A 20,258-nucleotide genomic window follows, 5' to 3' on the forward strand; every position below is an offset into this window, starting at 1 on the left:
ATTTTATGGTTTAAAAAAAGCACCTACACATGCATTGTTTTATGTCATCCTCATAATAACTTTATGAAGTAGCAAGTATAAGTATTATTATCCCCACGTTATAAATGAGAGGGAAAAAAAACTGAGAATCAGTGACTTCCTGAGGCCACATAGGAAGTAAGTAGCTACATCAAACTTGAACACAGGTCTTTTGACTTCAATTTTAGTATTCTTTCCACTACGTTAGGCTTCTTCACAAAAGTTATCAATACAAGACAATAGAATAAAGCAGTATCTACAATTAAGTGCCCTATAAGAGGGATGGGCAGCCCCTGGTTTTAAATGGATTATGATCTTTCTAGATTATAACCTAAAATAGATTGTGGTTTTTCTAGATTATAATCTAAAATAGATTACAGTTATTTGTAAACTAGTTGTTTCAAGCTTAGAACATATTTTTCTATTAGAACATTATTATAAATAAGTGGTTAGATTCATAGGCCATTTATGCATCTGGACTACCTGACCAGCTAAGGGTTACAGTCTCAAAGGGAAGTGTCCAGACAATGAGAGGTTAAGTTCTTAGACACAGGTTCAGTCAAGTAGCTGGCTTAAGTGATCACTGTGAAATAAAGTAGCAGGGCCAGGATGAAGAGGCATAGTTCTCAATCTGAAAGACCAATGTAAATATTGTAGGAGTAGGGAACCTTGGATTTGTTCTGTGAAATTTGGATTCAGTCAAAGGGCCACACTTGAGGACCTAGAGGGCCACATGTGGCCTCAAGGCCACAGGTTCCCCACCCCTGGTCTAGGAGGCATGGACAGAGTTTGGAGCAGAGGTTCTTAACCTGGGATCCAAAGATTCTTCATGGATAGATTTTAGGGTGTCTGTGACCTTGGATGGAAAAAAATTAAATTTAAATTTTTGTTTTCATACCTTCTAACTGAAAATAAGCATTTACTCCAACTACTTAAAAATATTATTCTGAAAAAGAGTCTTTCTTCAGCCATGACACACAAAAAAGGTTGAGAAACTCTATTCTGGAGTCAAAGAGAGCTCCTGGTCAGTCTTTTTCTCCACCAACTCTCTGAAGGCTTCTGTTGCCTGGTCAGTACCTCTAGGTTTAAAAGACTCCATTTTAGTGGTCTTTTACCTCACTTTTAGTACTACTGACCATTGATGTTGGCCTCTAAGCAGATCTATAAGTAAAGACTTTAGTATCTGGGACAAGGAATAAAAAAGATTTTATATAAATTGTTAAAATAAAAAAACCTTCCCTAGGACTAGCACTCCCAATGTAGCTCAACCAGGGAAGGGTTGCTTACAGAGGAGAACTTGAGATACCTTGAAGCTGCTGCTGGAAAGGTCACTGAGGGTATGGAGGGTCAGGGATAGCTTCAGGGGAACACCTGCTCAAGAAGGAGCTGGGAGGTGAGGGAGAGAAGGAAAGCAAGAGGGAGAATCTTCGACCAGGTATCTTCTTATTTTAACTAATTATTTTTGATCACTAGGTGGCTTCCATGCTGTTGAAAGACTGGAAGGGCAGCTAGGACCCTCATCCCACATTTCAGAAACCTGTGGGAAAGTTTCAGTTGCCAAGGATTTAACTTACTAGAACTCTGAAAGCCTGTTTAACCCATAATGTAGCTGAACTATCATAATAATAATAGACACATACAATACTTTATATAAACTATCAACTCTGGGAGGTGGGTACTACAGATATTATTATCAGAGGAAGAAACTAAGGCTCAGAGTTTAAGTGATTTGCCCATGGTCATAGAGCTAGTCAGGGTCAAAGGCTAGAGTTGAACTCAGGTCTCCCTGATTCCAAGTCCATTACAACCTTCTCTCTCAATATTACTGAACCAAACCATCGTTTATGCTCAAGAATCCCAGACCTAGAGCTGGAAGGGACCTTGTGAACATCTCGTCCAACCTCCTTATTTTGCAGATAAGCAAAATGAGGCTGAGGGAGGTTAAGATTTACCCAGGAGCACAAAAGTAGTAAGCAACAGAGTCAGAATTTGAACCCCAGACCAATGACACCAGAGCCAGAACTCCCTCTTCCTTGTACTGTGCTACTCTTTACATATACACTCTATGTTCCATCCCAAGAGCCCAGAAGATGAGGGTAGGGACTCCTTTCCTTTGCCGTCTGGATGACTCAGTCTGGAGTCAGAAGATGCAGACTCGAATCCCAGTTCTGACACTTACTGCCTACATGACCCTAGACAAGTCACTCTGTTTCCTTATCTGTAATGTGATGAATTTAGGTTAAGTCAGCTCTAAGGTCCCTTCTAGCTTTATGTTTATGAGTCCATCAACTCTTATACTAAACATAAATGAATGAAAATTAATTTATCAAATGCTTATTATAGGCCAGGCACTGCACTAAGCTCTATAGGTACTAATAGAAAAGTAAAATAGTCCCTGTTCTCAAGGGAATGGCATTCTAATGGAGAGACGGTACACAGAGGAGGTGTCAACTGCAAGTCACATGGAAAGGCCCAAGGATCCTTAGACTTCAGTAGAAAAACCAATGGTAATACATACTCTTTAACATCATTTCCATTAATAAAACCATATCTGTCTCTAATGATGGACCATTTGACTGTGCCAAGGACATTGGTGGTAAGAACTTTCTTTTCTGGGTCTTCAGTAGCCGAGGTTGTTGAGGAGATGGGAGCTGGAGCACCTACATAGATAATTGAGGGTTACTTCTCTGGACTATGGCTGTAGCGGAGAGGATAGATACAGGGCCACGATTGTCACAACAAGACTCCTGGAGATCTTAGACACTTAGAAGGGAGTCTTGGGAGACAATTCCAGGAAATGATAAGAAGGTTCCAAGAAGTAGGAAGAGGATTCTCTAGCAGTGGTCCACATTGGCCAAAGTCAAGAAATTTGGCCTGAATTGAGCTTTGTATAAGGGTATTGACATCTGGGGGTTATGTTACTATGAGTAAGAGAACATTCTTCCTTCTTGTGGTAACTGTCATCCTAGTATTTTGCTTGGTGGTCCTTCAGTAGCACATGGGCAGCTGTGCATAGGCACTGTCCCCAGAATCCTATTTCCAAGGGTTCATCTTCTTTTTTAATCCCCACTGGAGCAAGAGCCAAACTCTCTGGGTGATAGCCCATTCCCTCCTAGCCCTATTGTACTGATGAAGGGACTGTCTTCTTTGCCACACTTCCCATCCCCAATTGATTTTTCCAAAGGTACAGTTAAAATTGTAAGTCTTGGGTGTTATGGAGTAAGGGGGTAGATGAAGATTAAACCAGATTCCTATTAATGGTAGCAGAATCAAGTCTTTGGTGAAATTAGCAATGAGATTTCATCTTCTTTGGTGGTGATGGTAAGTGAAGCCATATAGATAGGAACATCATCAAATTCATTCCTTTGGGTTCAGACCTTCCTTCTCCAAGTGTCCATGAGACTTTCATAGCTTTTTTCAGTAATTCACATTTGAGTGTAAAGACTGGATTCCTTCACAATAGAGTTTTGGGAATGGGTTGGGTACCTATTTGTAGTATAGTGAAAAGAACACTGGGTTAGGAATCAGGAAGCATGAGTTTCAGTCCTCTATTTCCTGCTAACTAGCTGTATTATCTTGGGCAAGTCATTTGACTTCTACTGGCCTCAGTTTCCTCACCTGCAAAATGAAGGATCAAGGATTGGATTACAGGACCTTTATACACTTACTGCTATGGACTGAAAAGAACTTGTTGCCCATAGAAGAAGATAAGTCAGGGTTGGTGAGAGGGGAAGGAAGTTGGGCAGAAAGGAGAGATAGAAGAGCACTGAAAACTAATTTGAATCAACTTCACAGTTTTTCCCAGAGCTGGTTTAAGTGAGTAAATAAAGAATGCATAACTGGGAGAAAAATAAGTTGTCAAAAAAAAGAGGATCCCTATCCTACCTGTAGACACAGTTTTCATTATGGGGATGCACTACTATCCTGTTGAAAAGGGCTGTCCATATGTGAACTGTGTTGATACTAAAAAGGACAAAAAAACTATAAATGTTAATACCCCTAAACTTTTCTCTGAAACCAAGATCCAACTTTTTAAAACCAATATTCTATAGGCATTGTCATATGGCAGTGAGCCATGGAACACTACAGTCTCTGAAGAATTGGAAATGGGTTTTACCCAGAGGGCAACAGATAGAGACAGAGGAGTGAATGTGAGCAGACAAATTACAAATGGAGAATTACAAACAAAAGCCAGGGTAAGAGATGTCATTAAAGGACTATATGAGCAAAACATAGAGATGGTCTAGTCATGCAACAAGAGTGGCAGATAACCAGCTGACAGCCTGTTTATTCTTTGAAAAGTCCAGGGAAATCCAGGAAGGTTGGTCCTCCAATTCCTGATTAGGTGGACACACTTTAGGAAACTCAAGAGAGGATATGAACAAGAGTCATACATGATAAGCAGGCATGAATGAGTTGGGTTCTGCACCATTGGAAGGGGATACTCATATTGATAAGATCATGGCTGCCGTTGAGTATTTGAGAGTATTGGTGCAATAAAACTGAACCTAAGCGAAGATGGTAAAGAACGGTTGGCGTGGTAGGGCATGTCTGGCAGCTAAGGTATTCCCTAACATTTTGTATACTCCATATTGGTCCATGACAGCCGGAAGACAGCTGTAACTTTGACTGCACATTGCATTGCCAGTTCTATATTTAATTCACAGGACCCTTTGCTCCTAGACTAATGGGGGAGCCTTAAGTACAATGCACCCTGTCACTACAATTACCCAGTTGATCTGTTACTTCTGGAGCTAAAGCTATCACCATGCTAATTGTTCCCAGTAGCTGGGAAAATTCATGCTGAGTACATTCAGTTACATTAAATGTTTAAGGGCTGTGTATCTTATTGGAAAATTGGAGCCTGGAAATCTCAAAGAAATAACTTAGCTATCTGGGGCAAAGCTAGATTATTTTCCCATATGAAAGGTGGTGTGGAAAAACAAAAAACACAAGAAGAGGAGTTAGAACACCTGAATTGTGGTCCTACTCCTATCACTACCTTGGGCAAGTCATCTCATCTCCCTGAGATTTAGTTTCTCCATTTGTAAAATGGGGATAATCCCATCCTACTTACCTCAGGATTCAATGGGAAAAGAGACTTGAAAGTGCTTTGACAAACTTAAATCACCATGGGGATTATCACCAAAGCTCAGAATTAAAGATAATAGAGGAGTATCTTTATGACTTCTTAATTCTAAGTATTTCATTGCCCCTTGGATTAAGCATTTGGAAAAAACTGCGTCAGAGAAGGAGTGAGAATTACTGTTAAGTCTATAAGACATAGGAAAAATGGAGATTACTCTCTAAAGCTACATAGATGTGGCTGAATTTCTGGTTTGTTACTAGAGAGAAACCAATAACAAGTACCAGATACACAGGATTATTTTGTTAATTAAAAAAATGAGGGTCAATGATATATAGTGAACAATATGTTGGCCTTAGAGTCAGAAGACCTGGATTTAAATCTTGCCCCTGCTTTTTCTTAGCTGTGTGACCACATATAGGCTGCAGCTTCTCTGAGCTTCAATCCCATAAAAATAGACATATACTCTCTCAGTTCTGTGAGAACCATTCTGTGAGGTAAGTACAGTCATTCCTTCCATTTTACAGGTAAGTAAATTAAGACTCAGGCTAAATGACTAACCTGGGTAGGAGAGACAGAAGAGCCTTAAAAACAATAATATTGAAAGTTTTTCTTGTGGATAGAGATCTGGCCTAGAAGTCAGGAAGACCTGAGTTCAAATCCCATTTCTGATACATACTGGTTATATGACTTTGCACAAGTCATTTGATCTTTCAGTATTCTAGGCAACTCTCTGTAATTATAAATTTCAGAGAAGGTCATGAGCTGTGTTTATAGAGAGAGTATGAGGAGCTTATTATTTAACAAGGCAATCTCATTCTATTGTTGAACATCTCTTTACAGCCTTATCTATCACCTCTTTTTCTCCAAACTCAAAAAAAGAGTTGACCCTTCTGCCTGAAGGAAGCCTGAACTCTTGATTCCATCCCATCATATTTTTCTCCATGAACTTTTTCCATCAATTACTTCCTTTCATGAATCTTCAACATCTCTCCTCCTCCAATGACTCTTTCCCCACATGCTACAAACACGTTCAAATCTCCCTTACTCTGAAAAGAAAAAAAAACATCTTGTCCTTGACTCTACCACTCCTTCAAACTAAAATTCCATCTCTTTCCTCACCACCAAACTCCAAGAAACAATTTTTATTTAATCATTTCTTCAGTTGTGTCTGACTCTTCATGACCCCTTTTGAGGTATTCTTGGCAAAGATACTGGAGTGATTTGCCATTTCCTTCTCCAGCTCATTATACAGATGAGAAACTGAGGCAAACAGGGTTAGGTGACTTGCCCAGGGTCACACAGCTAGTAAGTGTCTAAGGTCACACTTGAACTCAGGTCTTCCTGACTCTAGGCCCAGCACTCTATCCACTGTGCCACTTAACTGCCCCCAAGAAGAAATAGACCGTACTTAATGCATTCATTTCCTCACCACCTACTCACTACTCAACTCTTTGTAATATGGTCTCTCATCTCCACTAATCTATTAAAGCCATTCTCTCCAAAGTCACTACAGACTTCCTCATTGCCAAATCCTACAATCTTTTTTCTATTCTCCTCTTTGATTTCTCTGTAGCATTTGACCCTGTGGGTCATCACCCTTCCTACTTGATATCCTCTTCTCCCCTAACATCTGAGACACTGAACTTTCATGTTTTTCCTATGTCTATGCTTTCTCTGTATCTTTTGCTAACTCCTTATCGTCCTTAAAAGTCAGAGTTTGGGGGCAGCTAGGTGGCTCAGTGGATAGCGCACCGGCCCTGAAGATAGGAGGACCTGAGTTCAAATCTGGTCTCAGACCAAATACTTGACACTTACTAGCTGTGTGACCCTGGGTAAGTCACTTAACCCCAATTGCCTAAAATAAAAGTCAGAGTTTGCTATGATTCTGTCCTAAGTTCACTTCTGTGATCTTTCCAACATTTCTCCCTTGGGAATCTTCTCTACTCCTGTGGCTTCAATTATCACCTCTATGTAGATAACTCCCAAATCTGTGTCTCATCCCCTAACCTCTCTCTGAACTCCACATAATTCCAACTAATACTCCATATCTTTACCAAGATGTATCATCAGCCCCTCAAACTTAACATGTCTAACACTCAACATCTTCCTAACTAAATCTTTTCCTGCCTTACCTATTTCTATGAATGGCAGCATAATCTTTTCAATAATGCAGTCATTTGAAGTCATCTTTGACTTGCCCCTGTCCCCTAGCTTATAAATCCAGTCAGTTGCCAAGATCTATCATATCTGCTTCTGAAATCTTTCAAATCTTGTCTCTCCTCTCCATCTCTACTGCTACCACCGTAATTCGAATACTCATTTCTTCTGACTCTGTATGCTATTATAGTAATATGACATTCACATATTTGGAAACATCTGGATGATCGTAGTACCTTACCTTGCATACTCTCCTTCTCTCACTATATGTCCCAGACAAGTTACAATCTGCTTTTCTATGTAGATCATCAAACAGAGGAATGGGTGGCTTTGAAATGCATTATCTTCCCATTCCCTTTGCTGTTTTGTCTGGAATAGCAAGTACCTAAATCACAGGAAGTACAAAGAAGATGCAGAACAAGGGGCCTATAGAGATAACAAAAGGGACAACCCACCCCCAAGTAACTCACAGCTGGCTATGCAGGTTTCTTTGTTCTTCTCATTTGTATTTATTGAATGCCTATTTGGGTGACCACATTCAGTGGCATATAGGAAAAGACACCAATACTTACCTTCAAGAAACTTTAAAGAATCTAATTGAAGAGCCAGGTGTATGTATATAATTTCTAAACAGCCAGCTCAGAGTTATGTGTGTATAAACACACATATTTATATAGAAGGAGGGGGAAGAAAGTGAAAGAAAGAAAGAAATGGGGGGGGGGTGTTGGCAAATTTGGTGCAATGAATAGAGAATCTTTCTCAAAGCCAGGAAGATATACATTCTAGTTCTACCTCAAATGCAAAGTGGTTGTGTGACCCTAGGAAAATATTTAACCTCTCAGTGCCCTAGGCAACTCTCTAAACTATTAGATTATAAATTGCACAGAAGGTATTGATCTGCATTGGTAGAGAGAGTTTCTTCATCCAATATTGTCCTATACCTATGCCCATGAAATCACAGGCCCAGTCCTTGTTCCTATAAGAATATATATTATTAATATATTATATGTCATAAATATATTTATAAGAAAATATATGAAGAGGCAAATTGAGTGGTACCAGCACTGTGCTACCATGCATGTACTATCCATTCCCAACTTTTTTATAAACCCCCAGAGAAAGAGATTTGGTCCTGAGTTTGTTGCTTAATGATGTCTTACTTCCATGTTGACACTGAAAGCCAAAGGAACACCTCTGTACAGTTCCAAAACATTGTGATATCTGGAAATAGTTGGATGATTTACTACTTTTCTTGCTTTTTATCCAGATATCTGATAGTGAATACAAAATCCATTTCATGCCACATCTCCTTTATGAAACTTTTCTTGCCTAATCTAACCCAAAGTTATCTTTCCTTTCACTTTTTGTCCTACTATTCACTATAGCCCTGCCTTATAAAGTTAGTATAATATGTTTATCACTTCACTTACTTAGGCTTCTATTTTCTCACCTGTAAAATGGGGGATAGTTTTGGACTAGATGATGTCTATAAGCCCTCCCATCCCTAATGTTCTACAATTTGATGAGGGTAAGCTTAGTGTCTTACCTCATATCATAGCAGCTAACACAAGACAAGGTATACTTAAGAAATACCAATGGTATTAGATGTGATGGGAGGGAATATAATGGATCATATCAAAATGTTACTAAGAGAATACTAATGGTATTACTTTCTAAACAAAGGAATCAGTCCACTTCTCAGAAATCTCTTCCTGTGTCCTTAATCCCAGATATGTACTACTCAAATAAGCAAGAATTACTTCTATTGGAAAGTTTCTCCTAAGTTACTATATTCATTTTCTCTCTCAGGGAAAAGGCTTCTTCAAGAAAGGTGAAGTTTAACAGTATCTCTCTTACCATTGCTGTTTCCACTGCCTTCTGCTAAGACTATTTGCTACTTAAAATAAACCCAAAGTTCTTTTCTCTGTTTTCTGGTGAGAGACCATTGGTAACATTAAATGGACTTGAAGGCATGCTCTCACTATTTAAAAGGACCCTAGGATGGATTCATAGATACAATAAAGTACAGTCTATATAGTGTGACTTAAGGAGCACTGGGAAGGCTCCCTTTCCTAAAATATCTCCCCTCAGCTTATATAAGTGAGCTTCCATTAGAAATTCTTCCGCTTTGAAATGCATTCCTTTGCATCTTCCTTCCCAAATCTTTTTCATTGCGAATATTCCAAGAAGGGTAACACATGCAATTACTAACAGCTCAGTAGACATTACCTTAACAGTAGAGCCTCTGTGACAAGAGGACTCTTGTCTGAAAAACATAGAGGGAACAGGAAGAAGAGATATTGCTATGATAAATGTGTGTACTTGTTGAAGGCTCATCATGGATGGGGCAGCTAGGTGGCACAGTGGATAGAGTGCCTGTCTTGAAGTCAGAAAGATTTATCTTCCTGGGTTCAAATCTAGCCTCAGATGCTTACTAGCTATGTGACTCTAGATAAGTCACTTAACCCTGTTTGCCTCAGTTTCCTCATCTGTAAAATGACCTGGAGAAGGGAATGGCAAACCACTCCACTGTCTTTGCCAAGCAAACCCTAAATAGGGTCATGAAGAGTTGGACATGACTCAAACAACTGGACAATAAGAATAACATCATGGATGAACTGTCTCATGGACATTCTCCCCACAGTACTGACCTTACAGTTGGATGAGAGGACAAGTGTGGGATTTTCTTATCCTGAAAGCTTTGAACTTCATCTTACCCTTGCAGATCTGTGAGTTTGAAATTCTAGCCTGGCTTTCTGCAATGGATGTTTTCACATCCTCCTCACATATTCACAATCTCTGTACCCCTGAGCCCTAGTCAGTCACAGTGGCTGAATAGCAAGAGAGTTTCCTTTTCTGACTTTTTAAAATAAAAAAAGAGTCAATAGTCATTGCCACACATTGTTGGGATAGGACTAGCTGAAAAGAAGGACAAAGGAGGAGATAGGGCTGGTGACAGGAGAGGTGGAAACAGAAAAAAAAGAGTAGTTTTCCAAATGCCAACCAGTTTCAAGGACATCTGGCTTTCGGGTGACCATTGGCTTCTCTATCACACATTGTAGGTTAGACCAACTGATTAGGACAGACCAATTCATCCAGGAGGCTGGCTTTCTTTTTCCCAATGAAGATTCTTATAATCACTCTCATTTTGTACATGGCAATAGAACCACCTTTTGTGGTAATGTTCCCTCACCTAGGAATCAAAAAGCGTTTAATTCAGCTCTCATTGGTGGCGTTGAGTATTCTGTAAGACCAGGCAATCTAGTAAAAACCCTCTCCAATCATTCTACAATGAAATGGAACTTCTGATAGGTGTTAGAGCCTCTATAACCAAGGGCATAGTAGAAATCCATCAAACAATCCATTAACAAGCATTTATTAAGTCCTTACTGGGTGCCAGGCATTGTGCCAAGCAAAAGGAGTACAAAAAAAGACAAAACCAGAAAGTGAGCCATGGCTGATCTCAGCTCTTATCTGTGCCCAGAAGAGGATCATAGATTTCAAACTTAGAGGGACCTGGGGTCATCAAAACTGAGGCCCAGAGAGGTTTTGAGATTTTCCCAAAGTCACACAGGTAATAAGGGGTGGAATTGGGATTTGACCTTAGCTCCCAGAAAGTTCAAATCACTAGGTAGGGATAATTCATCCTTTGTGGCCAAGTCTAAAATTGTGGTTCCTTTCAATTCTAATGTAGAAAGTACCTAACTACCCCCATTGGAAACCCAAATATCTCTCTATCTTGTACTATGCTTCCACCCATGTGTGTGGCAAACAGGGCATACCCAAAGTGAAAACACCAAAGGTGATTGATCATGTGAAGACTGATTGCTTCCTTAGAAACCACCCATTCTGAGAAAGCACTTTATTCTGGAGGTACCCAGAGAACAACTGTACAAGAAGGCAACATGGTGTAGTGAGAGGAACACCTGACCTGGTGTCAGTCTACATGCCTCATTCATAATTCTGATTCTTATACTGACTGGCTGTGGATCATGGATGGGTGATGTCACTTCTCCCACCTGTATAATGAAACTTGCAGGTCTAACACCTACCCCTATAGAAGGAAAATTCTTTGTAAAATATAAAAATCTATAGAAATGTCAGCTATTCTTATTATCCCAACATGCTTGCCATCAACTACTCACCCAACAAATGTATTTTGTTGGGGCTGTGGTCCTAACCCACCCTATCCCCCTTCTCTCCCCCCTTTTTTTGCCTACTGAAACACACACTAAAGCAAATAACCGTCTTCACTACACCAAACTGCTCTGAACCACACTCAAGTGCAGCCAGGAGAAGGGCTCCAGGCACTGGTCCCCATGAGTTACTTCCCACATTCCTCTTCTGAGATTTCGCTTCCCCTCCCTTTTTTGCCCAGTCGAGGAAACCCAAAGCAGCCCAGGAAAAGTTCCTTGGCTTACCTTGAAGAAGCTCCGGAGAAAATACATCACACTAAGCATTTTGGAGGCTTCAAGTCAGGGACTGTCCGATCCCTAGATCTTTCAAGGCCAGGGTGATCTCGTCCTTTTCTGCCGGGCCTTTCGTTACATGCTTTCTTGTTGTTATTTTGGATGGTCTTAGCCCAAGAGAAACATAAGAGCCATGCCAGGAGCTTACGCTAAGGAGTTGCATAACAATTAGGGCTTATCTGCTGGAGCTGCACTATACTATACGCAGGCAAAGCAAACAGGTTTGTTCACAGTTTACTGGCCCCAGAGCTGTCTGAGTAGGCATGCCCGGAATGATGCCATGCCCAAGGAACTCACACAAGGACGGCTGCTTGTGAGCTCTTCCGAAGTGTCTGGTGGCTGGAGAATCTCCCAGGGAAAGCACATGTTCTCCTACAAACTCGGCTTCTGAATTTTTGCCAGCCCTGAGCTCCTGGTCAATGGGTGAGAGTCTCTTGTGTGGGTTTGCAGTGGGTACAGAATTCCCAGTCTCCCTCCCTCACCATCCCGCTCCCCACCCCTCACTGAGCCCTGCCTTCTCATGTTTATTAAAAGCTTCAGTCAGTTCTTTGCGAGGGAATTCAGCACCATTGAGGAAATGCAAATTGGGGAAGAGGTGGGGGCTGGAAGTTGCTCTATATTTACTGTCTGTGCCAGGCCTCAGAGAGAGAATCAGCTGGTGTCCTGAAAACTATTTAGCAGTAAGGGGTGTGAGAGGGGTGGGGATGTGTCCCTGTGTCAGTCCCATCTATAAAACCCAGCTTTGTAACTTATCTATTCAAAGCGAATCTAATGTTGAGACCCGACTATGAGCAAAAGTACCTCTCCCAGAGTTACAGAAATATATCCAACACCCACATCAACACGCATATTTCTAGAATACCTTAAATGTGGTGCTACAACAGTCCTACAATTCCACTATTATATATACAATTATGCATTTACTCACATCAATGATTTTATATATTATTTTAAGTGGAGGAGGGAAATTAGTTCTTTTCTTCTCTTCTCTCCTCTCCCCCTCCTCCCCCACCAGGTAATTAATCACAGAAACTAAGGGGCATAGATAGATAGAATTATAGAGCAGGATAACAGAAGTAATGAGGTGTTAACATGTTAAATCTGAGAGCAAAAAAAAAAAAGGAAAGAAAGAAAGAAATACCTGCCTAAACCCTGGTATGCCTACAGGGGCCATGCGAAAAAAATTCCTGGTAGAGTTGGGAAGGGGAGCTTGACATCATGCCCATGATGATCATTTGGAAGCTAAGCTTGCCAGCTCTGAGACGCTGGAGGCAAGAAGCAGCTTTGAGGAGCGTGGTCCATCCCTGGCTTTCTCTGCCAGAAGGCAACAGGTGGGGTAATCCATTCCTTTCTTCTCATCACATTTGCCATGGTGTCTTGCAGTAGAGCTATTTACCCAGCAAAGACATTTCACCCAGAGGGAAACAGCACGAGGACACCACAAGAAGAGAAAAAAGATACCAGGACCTTGCAGTGCCCAAAGTGTGAGTTCACTTAGCAACATATATGTGTACCTCACTAACAGGGTTCCCTAAATTTGTACATATTCTTCCTATTGACATCATGTGTGTTCATGGAGAGAATACCCAGGTGTGTAGGGAGTAGGGGTGTTGATTTGTAGTTTTCACTATGCCGTCTTTTAAAAAATATTTTACTTATTTTGTTTACAATTTATGGAATTAAGCAAGCATTTTCATAACATAGTATAATAAAAACAATCGTACATGAAGCTAAAAATCTATTATGTACAACTTGCTATTCCTTTTAAATATATAATAAAGTTATCATGTAAATGTTTTTTTCTTCCCTCCCTCCCCCTGCCATAGAGATGGCTACCATTAGACACACACACACACACACACCATATATATGTGTAAAATCATTCTATACATACTTCTATTTATCAGTTCTTTCTCTATACCATCTTAATAATAGCTAGCACTTATATAGCACTTTAAGGTTTGCAAAGGACTTTACAAATATCTCATTTTATCTTCATAAGAACCCTGAGGGGTGGGTGCTATAATTATCTCTATTTTATAGATGGGAAAACTGAAACAGACAGAGGTTAAGTGACTTATCTAAGGTCTTACAGCTAGTAAGTGTCTGAGGCTAGATTTAAACTCAGATTTTCCTGACTCAAAGTCTAGTGCTCTCTATCCACCATACCACTTAGCTACCTTTGCTTTGATTTAATTATATCTACTAGATTACTATTAAAAGTAAGATTACCAGCTGGTGCTTATGAGTAAGAGTCTTAGGATGTGAATTCCACTGACCTTGGAGAGTCAACCTGTACCTTATATGGGCCAAGTTGGAAAGTAGCCCCCGGAGAAGGTGCTATATTTATACTTCATATACTCAATATTCAAATGGATCCATGATCTCATTAATATAAATATTCTCCTCCATCAATCAGATGACAAACATTTATTAAGTGTCTACTATGTCCAGGCACTGTGGTAGGTGTTGGGGTTATAAAGGCAAAAATTGAAATAGTTTTTTGCCTTCAAAAAGTTTCTATACATTGTATGGAGGGAGATGATATGAACATATATATGCATAAATGGAATATCTACAACACAAATACTAGGTAGTTTGGGGAAGGAAGACATTAGCAGCTGTGAGGCCCAGGAAAGACCTTATATAGAAAGCAGTGCTTGGTCTGAGTCTGAAGAGAACAAGGGATATGACAAAAGTGAGGACGGAGCACATTCCAAGCAGGGGAGTTGGAATAATAACAATAGCTTACATTTCAAGAGCACTTTAAGGTTTACAAAGTGCTTTCCTCCCAACAATACAAATATCATTAGGCCCATTCTACCTGCAAGGAATCTTGAAGCTCAGAGGAGTCACTTGTCCACAGTCACACAGACAGTTGGTGTCAGAGCCACAACCTAACAAAGAGATGTCTACCAGTCCCAAGTCTAGGGTTCCTTCTACTATAACATGATGCTCTTCTATCCAGTCATTCTTTTGGCTCTTCCATGGTGCCATAGTTGATATAGGACCATCCCTATAGTAAGGAAGATCTGGGTTCAAGTCTTACATCTGACATAAACTATCAGTGTGACCCCAGGAAAGTCACATAACCCTTTAGAGACTCAGGCAAATTTCTAAGACTATAAATTGTAAGTAGTTCTGATCTGTGAAAGTGAAGAGGGAAACTATGTGCAGGAGATTCTAGGTGTGGGGACCTGGCCATCTATGTAGAATGGCAACTCATCTGAAATTTACAGTCAGACAATAAGCATTTATTAAGCACCAATTTGTGCCAAGAACTGTGCTAAACTCTGGGGATTCAAAGAAAGGCAAAAGGTGGTCTCTGATCTTAAGGAGCTCAAAGTCTAATAGGGGAGAAAGCACGCCAACAACTACATACAAATGAGCAATAATCCCTATAAACTGGAGAGAATCGATAGAGGGAAGACACCCCATTAAAGGGAAATCAGGAAAGGCTTCTTAGAGAAGATAGGTTTTACTTTAGGCTTGACAGAAGCCAAGGAAGAAAGGAGGCAGAGATGAAGAGAGGAAGTATTCCTGGCACGGGAGATAGCCAGTGAAAATGCCTGGAATCTGGAAATGGAGCATCTTATGAGAGTGGAGAGATGGAATGTCTCATTAGAGGAAGAGCAAGGATGCCAGTGTCTCTGGATCACAGAGTGGGTTGGAGGAGTTAGGTATAAATAGACTGGAAAGATAGGGAGGGGCCACATTGTGAAGGCTTTGAACGCCAAACAGATTTTATATTCAATTGTATTTGTATTGTATCACCTAGAGGTGATAGGGAGCCACTGAAGTTTATTGAATAAGGGTACAGGGACTGACATGGTCAAATTTGCACATTAGGAAAATTAATTTGACAATTTAGTAGAGAAAAGACCAGAATGAGGAAAGACTTGTGTCACTAAGAAGTTAAGTAATTAGCCCAAGGTCACCAAAATAATGAACATCAGAGGTAGCTATTGAATCTGTTCCTTTGACTGAAATGACAGTACCCTTTCTATGGTACCTCACTGCCCCTAAGGCCCATTTTAGCTCCAGATCTCTGATCCTACAACCCTATAACCTCTTCTAGCTCTGAACATCATGACCTCAGGTCTCCTGACTGCACTGTCCAGTCTGTTTCATGGTACTGTACTATTTCAAGAAATAATAAGAGCTCATATTTACAAGTCTTTGATAATGGTGAAATACAAAGCACTTTTCTCAGAATTGCCCTGGTGAGGTAGGTAGGACCTGCTCTCCTTCCCTCACTCTCCCTTCCAGATGAGTAAACTGAGGCTTGAAAGAAATGAAGTCATTTGCCTGTGGTCTCATAGCTAGTAGGTGGCAGGGCCAGAGTCAGTCCTCAAATTTAGGTCGTGAAGTCTCACGCTTTTTTGACTAGACCAGGCTGTCCTACACACTAGCTTCCTGTGTAGCTTTTTAGGAAAGTGAATGCTATGTTGTAAAGTGAGATCCCTGTCCTGCAAAAAAAGCTCATTGGAAATACCAAGTGCCAGGCTGGGTGCTAAATAGCAGAGTGGATCCTGATGGACTGGAAGAAGGCCACGGTGTATTTAATCTCAACAGCCTCCTTCCATCCTCAGACTCAGAGCTAACTGCCAGCTCCAGGGGACCTCAGCCACTGTGGTGAGGGGGTGGGGAATGCATCTAATCTTACAGGCCTTAAAGGAGTGGCCCACCAGCAGGTTCTGCAGAGGGTGTGGTCAGGCAAAGCAAAGGACAAAACATGCCATTTGGGGAAAGCTCTTAGGAGGAAAAATCCACAAGGTCTTAAAAACACAAGGGAAAACAATGGAAAGAGGGCCAACCCTAGGTAGAGGCAGAGTATCTTTTGAAAGTCCTGGGAAAGGTTCCCCTAAAGCTCGCCTCCCAGGCTACTAACTACTAGTTCCTTACAATAACTGAAATATAGATTTCAAAACACATTTTATTACAAAATTATGCCTTGGTTCAACAGGTTTTAATGTATTGATGTTTTGCTGATTTTAAAATTCTTTCCCTTTTTCATTTATCCTTTTAAAAGCTCTTTGTTTTAGGGAGATGGTTTGAGGGAAGGATCAGAAAAAAATCTAAGTGATGTAAAAACAAAAAATATCAATAAAATCTGTTTTAAAAAAGGAATACCAGCTAAAAATTGTATAGTCAATGAGCATTATAATACACTTCAATGAAGGGAATATCCATAAGGTTGATATTACAGATCCCTCTGAATAAGGACTTACTGTTCAAAATTCAGGACTTTTTCCTCAACAAGTCTGTGCTTTTCTCACCACAACCCTTTGAGGAAGATAATGAAAAAATAAAATGTTTGTTACAGAGCCAATAAATAAGGATTGGTCCAACCTAAGTTTCTATCTTTGCCCCAACACCTTCCCCTGCCTTTTTTTTTATTAGTTTCTTTCTTTCTTCTTTTCTACTCCTCTATTTCTTCTATTCCACTCTTTATCTTTTTATCCCCTACTCTCTTATATCAGTCCTGAAATTCAAAGAAAGGCAAAAGGGTGGTCTCTGCTCTTAGGGAGCTCGAAGTCTAATAGGGGAGAAAGCATGCAAACAACTACATACAAATGAGCAATAATCCCTATAAACTGGAGAGAATTGATAGAGGGAAGACACCCCACATATTGGATAATCTGTAGTTGTGATAAATCACTAAATTGTGATCAGAAGACAGAAGAATAGCACATGAACTCATCACGTTCAAATCACATGGTCCAGACAGCAATTGAAAAAGGAGTTGGGAGGAGGGAGAAATGAGTTGTAGAAATGGGAGATGTTGAGTAGATCTTGAGCCCCTTAGAGGGATACTCAGGGAGGATGTGGACAAGGGCTGAAGATATACCTCTTGATCAGGGCAAGAATGAACTCTGTCTCCTTTATGTAATTACTGATTGTACAGCATTTATATCTTCATTCCTTGCTCTTAAAGCAAGAGAGTTTCTGTTTCCTCCTTCTCTCTCTCATTCCCCATATCTAATCCGTCAGTTGCAAAGTCTTGCTGATTTTACCTTTGTAACATCTGTCACATATGCCCCCTATGCTCCTTTCACACGCCTGCTACCTTGGTGCAGGCCCTCATCTCTTACCTGGACTATTGCCATCACCTTCTGGTTGGTCTCCTCATCTCAGGTCTCTCCCCACATCCTTCACACAACTGATAAATTGATCTTCCTAAAGTTCAGGTCCTTAACTTGTCGATCTCTTATTTAATAAACTTCAGGGGCTCCCTATTACTTCTAGATTTGAATTAAAAAAAAATCCCCTATTTGGCTTTTAAAGCCCTTCATCACCTAGCCCAGGTCTACCTCTCCAGTTTTCTTATAATTTACCCTTCTCTGGGTACTCTATGATCCAGTGACACTGGCTTTCTTGCTGTTCTTTGAACAGGACAGTTCATCTCTAGGTTCCATCCACTTTCACTGGCTGTCCCCGATACTTAGAATGCTTTCTCTCCTCATTTCTGCCTCCTCACTTCCTTCAAGTCACAACTAAAATCCCACCTTCTGCAAGAAGTCTTTCTGGATGCCCCTTAATGCTAATGCCTTTCCTCAAAGATTGTCTTCAATATATCCTGTCTATATCTGGTCTGTACCTAATTGTTTGCATATTGCCTCCCCCATTAGACTATAACTCCTTGAGAGCAGGGAGTGTTGGATTTTTTCCCCCTTCCTTCACATCTCTGTCACTTAGCATAGTGCCTGGCACATAGTAGGCACTCTAAAATCCTTGTTGACTTGACTTGCACACTCCTGACTAGTCTGAGGGTAAGTTTCTATTTAGGTTGTCACTCTAAAGGAAGGGCATGGGAAATACAGGCAGGGGCGTGACAGCCCATTTAGGCTGCAGAGAACAGATTGTTAAATCTTCGGTGAACATTTATACCTTGGAAATCAGCAAACACTGCAAATCAGAGCTTGATTTATCATTTTGCTGATTGCCTAGACTTAAAAAAGTAGTGGAGAAAATGTTAATGTAGATTAAACGTAAAAGTGTGTCCAGCATACATTTCTCCCCCTCCCCCACAGAGAGCCAATTGTTAAAATATTTTACCAGCACACTCCTGAGTGTGCTAGGACAAGTTAAAGTGATCAGACCTATGTTCCAAAGGTCAAGACCCCAAAGAAGAGCTCCTAAATCCTGAGGGGGAAGAAGGTTTAGGGAGCAGTGTCAGAGGAAGCAACGTCACAGACTGGGACACTGGCCTTTCTTCCTCCTTGCTCCCCAGATATGCCATATGTATTAGAATCAGGAAGGTCAGAGTGAGGCCCAAGCCCTGAGGCAGGTTCATAAGAGCATAGGCTTAGAACTGGAAGGGATTATAAAGATCATTTACAGAAAACTGAGGACTCCAGAGGTTAAGTGACATATCAGAGGTCACATAGGGAATGAGTCTGAACAGAAATTTGAACAGAGTTCTTTTTGGCCCTCAATCCCTGATTCTTTCTGAGGCACCAGGAGCTATGCTCACCCTCTCTAACCCTGCCAACTTCTCCCCACGTCCTGCCAGATTCCTTCTATTCTTTAAGTAAGTAACCTCCTTACTCTGATCACATTCCAATGGTTTTAAGTCTGGGCTGAGTCATAATACAGCCTTATTTTGAACTGAAAAAAAAAAAAAACAACAACCAAAAACCCAACCCACAAAGGAATTTGAGACCAAAAAGGTGATCCTGCTTGCCATGATATCTGGTTTGGCTGAATGACCCCCAGAAGCAATGGTATGCAGCGTTCCCTTGGGGACCCAGGCACATGCTTCCTTCAGCCTGAAATCCGTTCACTTTTTGCTTTCACCTGAAAACAACCCAGACCACAGAGACAGTCCTGGCAGCTGAGTAACCAACATAAGTATCTCCTGACCCAAGCCACTGGGCCCTGGGGAGACAGTCACCAGCTTAAATCCTTAAGCAGAGCACTGAAGTCCTTCCAAGTGGCATGTGTAGGAAAGGCCAGATGACTTTCCACTGGGGCAAGAAACAAGGAAATTGAGATGGCCCAGATAGTGTTCAAGTAATAAAGATATTTTAAAAGAGCAACAATAATACTACTACTTTATGTAATACTTAGGTCTTAAGGGTTACTAGGGACCAGGCAATGAATATGTAATGATGATAGCTGATATTCACATATTGCTTTAAAGTTTACAAAGCACTTGGTATGCATTATTGCATTGGAGCCAACCCCTTGAGGTATTTACTAGAGGTATCATTATCCCCATTTTATGGATGAGGAAACTGAGGCATAGAGAGATGAAATGATTTGCCTATGGACATATGACTATTAACAGGGCAGCTAAGTAGCACAGTGGATAGAACACAGGGCCTGAAATTATGAAAATCTGAGTTCAAATCCAGCCTCATTCACTTACTGTGTGACCCCTGGGCAAGTCACTGATCCCTGGTTGCCTCAGCTTCCTCATCTGTAAAATGAGTTGGAGAAGGAAATTTGCCCAAAAAAAATCCCAGATGGGGTCAACACAGAGTTAGACAGGACTGAAACGAATGAATAACAACAACAGT

General features: G+C 40.7%; 1 protein-coding gene across 1 annotated transcript in view; it reads right to left on the reverse strand.

Moving 5' to 3' along the window:
- Positions 1-12,147, reverse strand: part of ARHGEF4 (Rho guanine nucleotide exchange factor 4) — a 420,624-nt gene extending 408,477 nt beyond the window's left edge. Inside the window, exon 1 of the mRNA XM_027854699.1 lies at positions 11,686-12,147. Coding sequence (XP_027710500.1) covers positions 11,686-11,724 — 39 coding nt within the window. The 5' untranslated portion in view covers positions 11,725-12,147. The remainder of the gene's footprint in view (positions 1-11,685) is intronic.
- Positions 12,148-20,258: the final 8,111 nt, after the last annotated feature.

The sequence above is a fragment of the Vombatus ursinus genome, unplaced genomic scaffold (genome assembly GCF_900497805.2).
Source record: "Vombatus ursinus unplaced genomic scaffold, bare-nosed wombat genome assembly UNPS02010548.1, whole genome shotgun sequence".
In the NCBI taxonomy this organism is placed as follows: Eukaryota; Metazoa; Chordata; class Mammalia; order Diprotodontia; family Vombatidae; genus Vombatus; species Vombatus ursinus.